Source organism: Penicillium expansum (genome assembly GCF_000769745.1).
Source record: "Penicillium expansum strain MD-8 chromosome Unknown contig40, whole genome shotgun sequence".
Lineage (NCBI taxonomy): Eukaryota > Fungi > Ascomycota > Eurotiomycetes > Eurotiales > Aspergillaceae > Penicillium > Penicillium expansum.
Window position 1 is genome coordinate 103342 of NW_015971177.1, and position 12011 is coordinate 115352.

The 12011-nt window shown below is 48.7% G+C and overlaps 3 protein-coding genes across 3 annotated transcripts; 2 read left to right on the forward strand and 1 right to left on the reverse strand.

The window, feature by feature from the left end:
• Positions 1-88: 88 nt before the first annotated feature.
• PEX2_012230 (TFIIH/NER complex ATP-dependent 5'-3' DNA helicase subunit RAD3) lies at positions 89-2647 on the reverse strand (the record flags this gene model as incomplete). The annotated part of the gene is made up of 4 exons (XM_016738500.1): positions 89-1888; positions 1947-2063; positions 2114-2570; positions 2631-2647. The coding sequence occupies 4 exons, from the start codon at positions 2645-2647 to the stop codon at positions 89-91; spliced, it is 2391 nt and encodes a 796-aa protein (XP_016602806.1).
• Positions 2648-2986: 339 nt separating this feature from the next.
• Positions 2987-8254, forward strand: PEX2_012240 (ubiquitin-protein ligase RKR1; the record flags this gene model as incomplete). The annotated part of the gene is made up of 8 exons (XM_016738501.1): positions 2987-3286; positions 3344-3737; positions 3795-5520; positions 5575-6422; positions 6477-6890; positions 6940-7313; positions 7372-7671; positions 7733-8254. The coding sequence occupies 8 exons, from the start codon at positions 2987-2989 to the stop codon at positions 8252-8254; spliced, it is 4878 nt and encodes a 1625-aa protein (XP_016602807.1).
• A 904-nt stretch (positions 8255-9158) lies between these two features.
• On the forward strand, positions 9159-11674 carry ppm1 (protein C-terminal leucine carboxyl O-methyltransferase ppm1; the record flags this gene model as incomplete). Its single annotated transcript, XM_016738502.1, has 4 exons — positions 9159-9515; positions 9568-9747; positions 9810-9966; positions 10491-11674. 4 exons carry the CDS (start codon positions 9159-9161, stop codon positions 11672-11674), a joined length of 1878 nt encoding a protein of 625 aa, XP_016602808.1.
• Positions 11675-12011: the final 337 nt, after the last annotated feature.

Genomic DNA, 12011 nt, shown 5'->3' on the forward strand with positions numbered 1-12011 from the left:
ACCATGCTGAATGGCGCTAATGCCCAATTCCAAACGCCCTGCCCATACCAGTAGATGCATCATTATGTAAATAACAAACGTCATTATTTTATGGCGCATCAAGCATCATGAGGTCTGCATCAATGTTGTCGTCGTCGTAGTCATCCTCGACGATCCGGGATGCGGATGGGATCATTCCGCCCGTTGCGTGCCCGTTATTCACCTCCTCTCTCATCATCCGCTCTTCCTCGGTCCTCCTCTTAGCCTCATGGCGCTCGATGTCAGCCAAGCCCCAGGTGGAAATGCCTTCTTGATCTTTCGATTTGAATGGCTGGGCCATGGTCCGCAGAAAGTTCTTGGCATTTGATACAGCCATATCAGTACTAAGATTGGTTTCACTGTCCAACATTGCCTGGTTGATCCACTTGGGGAGTTGGGGGCGCTTTCGCTCGAATCGACGATCCGCCAAAACCATGACCCCGTAGTCGTCCTTGCCACGTAAGACACGACCCAGACACTGGGCGGCATGTCTAATCGCATCGAAAGATAAAAAGTCGTTCTCCCGAATACGGTAGTTCTCGCGCAAGAACTCGAGACGAGCTTTCAAAATTCGAGATTCAGTGTATTGGAAGGGAACGCCAATACACAGCACTGCACGACCGTAATGGTGATCGAAATCAATACCCTCGGAAACCTTGCCTCGAGCGACACAGAACAAGATCGCACCACGTCCATTGCAACACGCTGTTCGGTACGTCTCCAGGGCGAGTGAAGATTCTTGTGCATCGGGAGTTTCCACGAGAATCAATTTGTAGTTCCAGATTTGATCCAGAATGCCCATACCTTGCCACATGCTGATGATTGATTCCATGTAGAGATAAGAGGGGAAGAAAACGACAACGCCGTCCGGTGTGATGCGAGCAAACTCGGTTACTAGACTTCCGTAGTTCCGTACAACACCAGGGTCATTGCGAATACCAAACGAAGATGAAACCTGTGCTTGGTCTGAGCCTCGAGTGACAATCATGGGCAAGAAGGAGCGTCGAGCGAGTGTCATGCTGTATGATTCCTGGAGAACAGCAGTGAATCCCAGCATCTTCGGATACATTTCCAAGGGCGATAACGTTCCCGAGGTAATGATCACAGAGCTGAAGCGATCGAATACCGGCTTGATAGCAATGGCAGCATCTAAGCACGTGAAATGGAGGATGGGGTTTGGTACAGTAGCCGCTTCGGACTCGAACGGCTCAAGAATGAGAACAAATCCCTTATCGTAAGTTGCGACCAGTGTTGCAAATGTGGCCACCTCTTGAAGAGGCTGATAATCTTCAATGTTGACAAGTTCCAGCGTCCGTACAAGTGACGTTAGACGCTCGGCACAAAACCTCAAAGGCTTTCGTTCAATATAAGTCAGGTCTTTTAGGTGAGTGAGGAAAGAAGGAGGTGTTTCGGATATGGTATGGGTGACCTTCATCCGAGTCTTCAGATATTCAATGAATCTCTTCAAGAAAGAGATAAAATGCTCGGCCCGGCGAATGTTACCAGGAACAGCTTCCTTTAGTAAGTCATCTGGCAAGACCGGATTCGAGATGAATTGATCTTCTTCCCGGGCCTTCTCAGCTTCCTGTAGCCCCTCCACTAATTTTGAATATTCGTTTTTGAGCTTTTCTTCATCTGTGCTCTTCATTTCTTCAATCCTGCGTTCCAGGTTGTTTGCACCCCGAGTCGCCTTTCGTAGGGAGTCCTCACTCAGGTCTATACTGAGCGATTCGATACAGACGTTGTCGATGTTGTGCGCTTCGTCAAAAACCACGATGCAATCTTTTGAGAGCTCTCGGGATACTCGTTCCGCAATTTTTGGATCGAGAAGATAGTGATAGGAATAGATAATAATATTGCACCAAGGCATCTAGTGAAGCGTATCAGAAATGGGGCATTTTGTGTAGAACACGCGCTTGAGATCTTACCATACGCCGAGCGGAGAAGTAGGGACATTGTTTGTGCTCTTCTCCGTATCTTGCCAGCCCGTCCAGTGTGAAAACGCCCGGGGGGACGAGGTTATGTGGTTCGAGTAAGTCAAGGTTCTAGGCCTGTTAGCTCGTTCAATGTTGTATTGCAGATAACAAAGTCCCACCTCATGATATACGCAAAGCTCAACATCTTCACCGCGCTCCTTCTTCTCCTTGACAAACCCAGCCGTCAAGCTTCTGCACCTAGCATCAACCACCGTACCACTCTTCTCTCTCTTTACCGAAGGGTGAAGACAGAGATTCTTCCGACTAGTCAGACCAAGCGCGCGAAATTCCTCCTCATGACCCAGCTCCTTAGCACGATGTTCCATCAAAGCCTTCAACTCCGCTAAAGCTTTCTCGATCTCCGACATGGTTCGGGAGCAGTAGATGAGCTTGCGATGCTCTGGATAGTGCTGTTGGTAGGCGACGATCAACGACAGTAGCGAAACTGTCTTGCCGGTTCCTGATGGCATTTCCAGCACACAGTGACCCCCGGCGTCGAGGGTCTTTTTGAGATCGCACATGTAGGCATATTGTTCGGGGTAGATGCGAGGATATGGAAACAGCACCGGAAGATCACTGTGGCAGACGGATGTGGTCAGCTTGGAGACTATATAGGACTATGAAAAGGGGACATACTCAATGAAGAACTTCATCTTGGCTGGGCTCCGATGCAGAACGCAAGAGGGCAAAGGATCGGAAGTGAAGAGAGCTCGCTCTCATCTTTCGCGGCTCCGCCTCTGCGCTTGTCCTATTTGGGACAGCGATGACACAAACTCACGTGATGACTATCTTAGTCCCGCGGATCTTTTGGAGATCCGATATTGAATGTACTTGGAATTCCACAAATGCGATGGGAGAGTGATACAGCTTTCAATCACATCCAAACCCAGAATCCACAGTCAAGGCCCCTTGCTCTCTCCGGAGCCTTTCCAAACCCTCAATTTTGAGGTCCTCCCCCACTACTTGCTTATCCCGCTGACCTCATACCCCACATGAGCAAAAAGTTCAAATCCCAGGCCTCCAGCAGTCGCGCTGCTGCCAGCGCCTTTGGATCATTTGGGGGCTTCTCTGGTGGTCTCTCCAGCGAAGGAAAGGAGCCGTCCGCTCTCACATACATCGCAGCACCACCAGATCTTTCTCGCATTGCGGCGCAGCAACTCGTTATCGCGTTCAAGAATTTACTGAAGAAAGATGACATTACACGATTGAAGGCTCTAGAAGAGCTGCGCGACCATATATTGGCGGTAGAAGAGAAGAAGGGAACTCTAGATGACGGGTTTCTAGATGCATGGGTATGTATAGATCACTTCTATATACAAACACCAAGTAATAACAATGTTTTCTCCCAGGTCAGAATTTACCCCAGACTCTCGATTGATTTGTCCCGCCGAGTACGCCAAGTTGCTCATCCGATACAAGGAACAATTTCTGGTCTTGTTGGGAAGCGGATCGTACCCAATTTACCCAAGATCATCGGAGCATGGATCGCAGGAATCTACGACAATGATCGACTAGTCCACCGTGCCGCCCTTGAATCGTTCACAAAAGTCTTTACAACCGAAGAGAAACGAAACAACGTGTGGAGGATCTACCAAGATTCCATTTTGGACTTTGTAGATGATGTCATTCTTCACCAAACAGCCTTGACATTGAGTGATGAAAGGACAGTGAAGAGAGACGACGCAGAGGGGAAATATGCCCGTGTTGCGGGAGCCGCAATTTTGCTTTTCAACCGCGTACTAGGTATGTTAAACGTTTCTACGTTGCAATACTCTCCATCTAACAATTCATTATCTCTAGGCAATTCGTCCGACGAAGATTTGCAGAAGAACCTACCGGAAATTGAGAATCTGTTAGCCAGCAAGAATTTGTGGGCTCTCTGTTACCACGATGATCCATATGTTCGCCGGTCCATATACATCCTCCTCCGCTCTGCGGTTTCTCGAGAGCCTGGATGGATTGACTGGAAAACTCTCAGTTCAGCCGTCATTGGGAAATCTTTGTCGCTCCAGCAAATCGGATCGGCTGCCGAATTGTCAGAGTCTCTCCTTTTATTATCTTCACTGAGGCCTCAAATATGGACAGATGACTACACTGGGAAATCATCTTCCTCAAGGAGATTGCGCCAGTACATACAGAAAGGGTCCCAAGGTGGGCATTCTAACTTTTGGTCAAATCTAGACCAATTGCTTCGGATCCTCCCCCAAGAAGTGCTAGCAGGTGCTGACAAGGCCACTGCTGACCATGGAATCACCTGTACCAGCGCAGTTGCCTTGACTGAGGCTTTGCAAGAAGGCCTCAACTCGAGAGAAGAACCGCGTTCAAACCTTGCCATTGGATGGAAATCTTATACACAGATAGGCACATGGCTTGCAACATTGGTCCCCCAGGAGCAAAAGTCCGAATTCATCGCGAAGAGACTGTCTCCTTTGGTGGTGCAGTATGTGAAAATTGACCCAGATCTGTCACAATGGTCACTTCCAGCCGAGTTAGCTGAAGGAACTTGTGTGGATTATGTTTTCACTCTGGCTTCCACTAAGCAAGCCCAGGAACTCCAATCATTGTGTAAATCCCTTTCCGATGGGCTACTTGAAGCTGTGAAGCTATCGTCTCCAGAACAATCAAAGGACTTCCGTGAGTCTCAAGACTCAGTATGTGCCCAATCCAAACGCCTCTTGGATTTGGAATCTGCTGTCCTCTCGCGGGTCGCAGATACCGAGATCGAGCCTCAAGTATCGGAAGTCTTTGAAAGAACAAGCACTTCCCTTCTCGAAGGTTGCCTTGAGGCCCTGCGCACCCGTAATGGGAAACCATATGGAGCTGCCGCCACAGTGGTGGAGTGTGCTCGCAGCCTACCTCATGTGGCTAAAAAGTCCCAAGACCTCCAAAACTTCGTGCAAAATGATACGCCGGAGCTTTTGCTTTCACCGTCTGCTGATCGATTGATTTCAATCATCTTAGAGTGTCGGGAGTGGGATGGATTTGCATCCAGTTTCGAGAACGTTGTTGAGCGAGCCTTGGCCCTCGAGCCAGAGCAGTCCAATGTGCATGTACTCCAGAGCTTACTTTCTTCTCTCGATTTCAACCATGCTGAGCACAAAGACAAGCTTAACTCACTTGTTGTGCGGGCTCTTGGCAAAGCTTGCCAAGGAAGCCATGCCCATTGGTCTATAATCACCGCAGTTCTTCAGAACAAAACATCACAAGGCGAATTGATGGATCAAATTTTCTTATATTTGATCGAGGCACTGTCTTCAGATGATAAAGTCTTTGATGCCTTGCATGGGCTTTCCCATATCGGAAAGTCTGCACCATCTTCAGTTCGGGAGTTCCAAAATGGAGCTCTTGGGTCGAAGTTAGCAGGAAAGCTACTTTTTCTCACAGAATCACCATCTGAAGAGGTGGCAAGCTTAGCGGAAGCGTTGCTGAAATCATTGAAAGAATCTGGTGTTGGCGATACGAGTGCCAAGTCGGGCATCGAAATTCTCCAACATGGATTCAGTCATGTGGATAAAGAATCATTGTCGTGAGTGCTCCATTGTCATATATTCTGCAGGAAAATGTGCTAACTTGGGCTCAGGATTGAATCACTTCTTGCTATCGCGGAGGAATTGCTGCCAGGTCTTACTGCTGAAGGCGCAACTGGTACCGTGAAGGATATCCTGCCGTCTCGCCGTTCATGGGAGGAATCTCTGACGCCCTTTCTCCAACTTCCACCTCGCCCTTCCACTGCTATAACAAGTCCCCTAGGAGGCGCTGTTCACTTGATCCACCGTGAGCTATCTGACTCCTTTAAAGCTTTATGGCCGACTATTCCCCGCGATTCAGACCATCGCTCTTCTGCATTCCGCCTGGCAATCTTCACGATCAGCGTTCTCTCAAATTCTGAGTTATTGAAACATCTGGGCCAGGGGGACCTAGAAACTTTGTTCCATTTCTTGCCCTTGGTAATTCAACTTATAGATGACGATCTAAGCATTGAGAATTGCAACGGCATCTCAGGTCTCGAGCTGGCTGATCAGCGAGAAGAGTACATGGAGATTGTTTTCGCTGGCCGAAAGGTGGTCAGTAACTGGATTCGTGGCAATGAACCAGTCAGCTTCGCACCCGAGAGGACCATTTCCTCGTTGTTTGCCGAGTTCTGGGAGACCAGGCTAGAGGAACTAAAGGGTACATCTCCCTTGGACTATAGGGTTGGCGAAGCCTTCGTCAAGATAATGACTGTTGCGGATTCATTGCAAAAGTCTAAATCATCGGAGGATGTTGCGAAGATCTGCAGAGAGGCCCGAACAGCAAATCTCATCCGCTCGGCATCGTGGTTTGCAGTGTTGCGAAGCTCCATTCTTTCAAATCCCATCGGAAACAGAATCTGCAATGAGCTAGTCGCCGATTCAACTGGACTAAAGCCCCAGGATCTTTCCCAAGTTGGTAAGTGTCTGACCACATATTAGCAAATATACCACCAATACTAACTGTGCGCAGGATTGCGGAAGCTGGCTCTGTTGAATATCCTGTTGTCTGGGGAAGAAGACATTGTCTCTACCATTCCGACACAGCGCTTGGTCTTCCTCACCAAGAACTTGATTGAATGTCTCCAATCAGATTCAATGTCTCTTGGTTTAAAATCCGAGGTCATCCAAACTTTGTCTCTTGTCCTTCCAGCTCTCAGGGAAATTTACGGATCTCATTGGGAGGAAAGCATGGGTGTTCTAAACTCCATATTGAAGGGAACCAATGGAGGCGAAGAGGCTCTGCCATTACTGGTGTCATCTTTCAGACTCTTCGCAAAATTGAAATCTATTTCGGAAAGTGACAGCAATGACGATGTCCAAGATGCTTGGTCAGATCGAAAGGCTGGTCTTTTCAAGGCCCTGGCCTCCACCATTGACACGTTTGGTAAGCGCTTTAGGTTTCTCTCATCACCAATATGTCTAACGAAATACAGATTCCTCAACCACATTCCATCAACCTCGGGATGTTGCTGTTGACTTATTACGACGCCTGATTAACACTATCCCCGTTGACAACTTGGAGGATGTTAGTGAAACGTTCCATCTTCTGACTGCGCACAGCAGAGCAGTTCAGCGAACTGCTTATACAATTCTCCATCATTATATCCCCCACGTCCAGGAGAAGGTATCCTTTGAAGTCGCCTTATCAAAGACTGCGGTCAGCCTTCCTGATGAGCTCGTGTCTCTATTGCTTGAACCCCCAACAATGCAGATGGTCTCTGCTGCCTACGGAGATGACAAGATGTGGACCAGTATGCGGGCTTACCTTCTCAGCTGGAAGGTCGTATTTGACCACTTCTCTAATGCTGTAAGTTTTGATTATTCCGCGGCAAATTATCAGGTAAACTTGCTAACAGTTTGATCAGTCGCTTCCTGTACAAGAATACTACATAACGAGCATCAGAGAGAACAATATCCTCATCCCACTGCTGGAATTCACGTTTGATTTCCTTCAAAAGTCGCATGGAAAGATGATTGATGCATCCAAACTTGATATTCGATCATTTGAGCCGGATGAGTCCGAGAGTGCCGAAAAGGAGACACAATGGCTCCTGGTACATTTGTACTACCTGTGCCTGAGATACTCTGCCAACATGACCAAGAATTGGTGGATTGACACTAAGAAACGCATTAAGGGTCCGGTGGAAGCCTGGTCGGAAAGATACGTGAGTGGTCTTTGGTGGTGGGCCCCTTTAAACGAGTCACCGTAACTAATACTGTTCCCAGATCTCCCCACTTGTCGTGGAAGATGCACTCAAAAGTGTGACTGACTGGATTGCCACCCAGGATGCAAACGAAGAGCGCGCACTGGAGGTGAAGATTTCCCCGAAGACAGGCGAAATCATTGCCAGCATTCCAGTCGACGAGGAGTCACCTCCAGTTGCCATTTCTATCACTCTCCCACCTGCCTACCCGCTTCAACCCGCGTTGGTTGTCGGTCGCAGTCGCGTGCTTGTGGACGAGAAGAAATGGAAGAGCTGGCTGTTGACGATTCAGGGAGTTATCATGTTTGCCAACGGCAACCTGGTTGATGGCTTGCTGGCCTTCCGACGGAACGTCCAAGGTGCTCTGAAGGGCCAGAGTGAGTGCGCTATCTGTTACTCTGTTATCTCAACAGACATGCAGACACCGAACAAGCGGTGTGCCACTTGCAAGAACACATTCCACTCGGTCTGTCTGTTCCGCTGGTTCAAGAGCAGCAACCAGAGCACTTGTCCTCTTTGCCGAAACAACTTTGTTTATGTTTAGACACTTTATTTAAGTTCACTTGTACATAGAAAAGAGGCATGACATGATAAACATAGGGCAGGGCCCTCGGGGTCGATAGCCGGTCCTATTTACAGTATTTCAGATTCCATCAGAATCAGGAATAAAAGGATCACCTACAACATAGCCACCTCTAGCACTCTGCATATGTTGTACTGAACCCCTATACCTGAGACTAATGAAACAGGGAGGTATCCAGTACGTTTCGAGCCATCCCCAATTGGGAAATTGACCCGACTATCTTCAATGTCTATGCTGAGACCATGTCTGGGTAATCACAACATTACAATTAGTTCTCTGTGTTGTATATCTGCCTATGACCCTGTGAATAGGTATAGCATTTTTGCCGAAATGTATATGAAGAATTATAGTTTACCCAAACCAGTTAGAGCGAGGAACCTTGTTGCATACCCCAGAAAGATCCGACGCTGTAATTGCCTATAATAATGCGGAGAACTACCACAAGGTATATGGAAGCGGGTCACAATTTCAACCCCATATCCAATGGCCTGTCATATTTGAACCAGTCTAGCCTTGCTCAAGCCTATACACCAGTTGATTCAGCCTAATTGTGGATCTTATTCCATTTCTTCACGGCTGAACCAGGCGATCCTGCCAAAACGCATATGAAGTTTCATACTCAAACGTCTATTAGGCAAAAAGCCCCGCTCGGTCCAAAGGGACAAGTTATTTCCTGATGACCTGCTATATGGCAAAATGCAATGGTCTTCTGACTCCAATTGCCGAGGAGACATTCTAAATCTAGACAAAGCAACCGTTGTCCCGGCATTCGAAACATCAAATCTACTTGCACACACAAGCATATACAAGCATACTCGAGGCAAAAACTAGCCTGTTCCAATTTTGATTGATCTCCATTGACACCATGATCTCCAAAATCTTGACATTCACCCTCCTTGCCGGCGGCGCCCTCGCTGTCCCGGTCGAGGTTGACATTGAGAAACGTATCAACTGCCCGGGCCTCCACATCTTTGGTGCGCGCGAGACCACCGCATCTTCCGGATACGGTTCATCCAACACAGTCGTCAATGGTCTCCTCAGCGCCTACTCAGGCTCTACAGCTGAGGCCATCAGCTACCCTGCCTGCGGTGGACAATCGTCCTGTGGCAGTGTGAGCTACTCGAACTCAGTTGCCCAGGGCATTGCAGCCGTTGCCTCGGCTGTGAACTCCTATAACACACAGTGCCCATCGACTAAGCTTGTTCTGGTCGGATATTCCCAGGTGAGCTATGATCCTCTTTAGAACAAAAGACCAACTTCTTACAATGATCCAGGGTGGTGAAATCATGGATGCAGCCTTGTGCGGCGGCGGCGTCCCCAACCAAGGTTACACCAACACCGCGGTCCAGCTGTCGACGTCCGCTGTGAACATGGTCAAGGCCGCCATCTTCATGGGTGATCCACTGTATGTGGCAGGGTTGCCGTATGATGTTGGAACTTGTGCTGCTGGAGGAGTATGGACTTTCCTATATCACCCCTAAACTTAGGCACTTTGGATCTAACACTTGAGATATAGTTCGATGCACGCCCTTCTGGCTTCTCCTGCCCGTCTGCCAGTAAGATTCAATCATACTGCGATTCTACGGACCCGTACTGCTGCAATGGCAGTAACGGCGCGACCCACCAGGGCTATGGAGCTGAATATGGCGCAAAGGCCATTGCCTTTGTCAAGAGTAAGTTGGCTTAGGTGAGTATAGCGGCAGCACCACCAATGAATATTTTGGCAAGGATGTTGCGCTCGGAAAAATGAAAAGGCGTGGCTCTGTGGTAACTCGGCGGTATTGACAGCAGGGAGCCAAATAGTTGCAGTACATTTTAAATATATCAATTCTGCAATTGTCTTCGCCGTTGAACATAATAAATAATTCACTGGCTTTATAAGCATGAAGAGCTTCCAAGGTTGAACCAATGAAGATTAGGGCTGGAGCCACCGACTTGATCAAATACGACAGATGTAGGGGGGAGGATGCAGATGGAATAATTTGATGAAAGATATATAAATTTGAAACTGACATGGAAATATTAGAAAGACGGAGAAATCATGAAATTAACCGGGGATATTCATGCCTGGGCAGATAGCTACCCCACCACGGAAGCCCAAGCTCCAAGCTTCCTCCATTCCCCATGGCCTCTCACATTCCCAACCTAAACACTCTCCGTCGAGGCAGAGGCCGAGGTCGTGGCATAGGTCGCACAGAAGAAGCCGGACTCCCTTCTGGAAAAGACCGCATCGTTCAAGGCACAGACAATGACGCAAGCGTATCCCGCCTCAGCGCGGTCGAGCTAGGATACCTAGAGGATGTGTACGCAGCAGCATTGACACCCGCTGGGTCAGCGACGCGAAGATTGCCAATTATCAACAGAGGTGAGCCCCAATTTCTCAAACTATACTATCCCCAACGCCAAGAGAGCCTATGGCTGATCGGGACACCTCCCGCCGCACCAGGAACCTACGCCCGCACAACAGCCATCGACCAGCTCGTGGCGCGTTTCCTCGGTCCCAGCTCACCAGATAATACACAAAAGAAACAGATCATATCTTTAGGTGCCGGGTCGGACACGCGCGTCTTCCGACTTCTCTCGTCGCGCCAAACCCCAGACTTCGTTTATCACGAGCTCGATTTTGCCGTCAATACGGCGGAGAAGATCCGTGCGATTAGGTCGGCTCCTATACTGCAGACTGCGTTGGGGATTGTCTCGTCGGAGGGTTCGTCGGAAAAAGATACTAGAGTGACCGTGTCGGAGGCCGGGGATGCGCTGCATTCGCCCTCGTATCATGTCCACCCAGTTGATCTGCGGTCGCTGTCGACATGCAGTGACCCTGCTGCAGCACTGCCAGGCGTGGAGACGGGATTGCCGACTTTGCTGATCTCCGAGTGCTGTTTAGTCTACCTATCGCCCATTGAAGCGGAGCAGGTGGTTGCGTTCTTCACGCAACGGCTTTTTGGTCATGGGAAGCCGGGACCTGGACCTGAAAACATATTGCACGAGTCGCGGGCGAACGTCGCTCCGTTAGGGTTGATTCTTTATGAGCCTATTCGGCCGAATGATGCCTTTGGTCGTACGATGGTATCGAACCTCGCAGCGCGAGGGATCCAGCTCAAGACTCTATCTCGGTATGCGTCGCTTGAGGCACAGCGATGCCGCTTCCAAGATCAGGGCTTTGGTGATGGTCAGTCTGCGGCTGACATTGAGTTTATTTGGAAGCGGTGGGTTAATGAGGATGAGAAGGAAAGAGTTGCTGGGCTAGAGATGCTCGACGAGATGGAGGAGTGGCAGTTGCTTGCACGGCATTATTGTATTGCTTGGGGATGGAGAGACCGTGATGATGTCCCAGCTTTTGCTGGGTGGAAGGACCTCGAGGCCCAGCAAGGCGAGTAGCTTCATTTGTGAATACTTGATGTCTGATGATACAGCTCTATAACGAAAGGTCATGATGCATATCTGAAAATACAAACCAACATGAATTTAGGCCAAGAAGTCCTGTCAAAGACGATGCAGTATCTACCAAGTAAATTTAGATGGCGATGCAATCCCTCTTATGTCTGCATAGGTGACTTTGACTAGTGAGAAAGACCGACCAACCGACTGATCCTGTATATTATATTGAAGTCTAAAGCGCAACCCTATCCTCCCACCATCGTTTACTCGTCCAACCGCAGATCTATAAACCTTAACACCAGTAATAGGAATTGAGTTTACAATATAACGGTGTGGT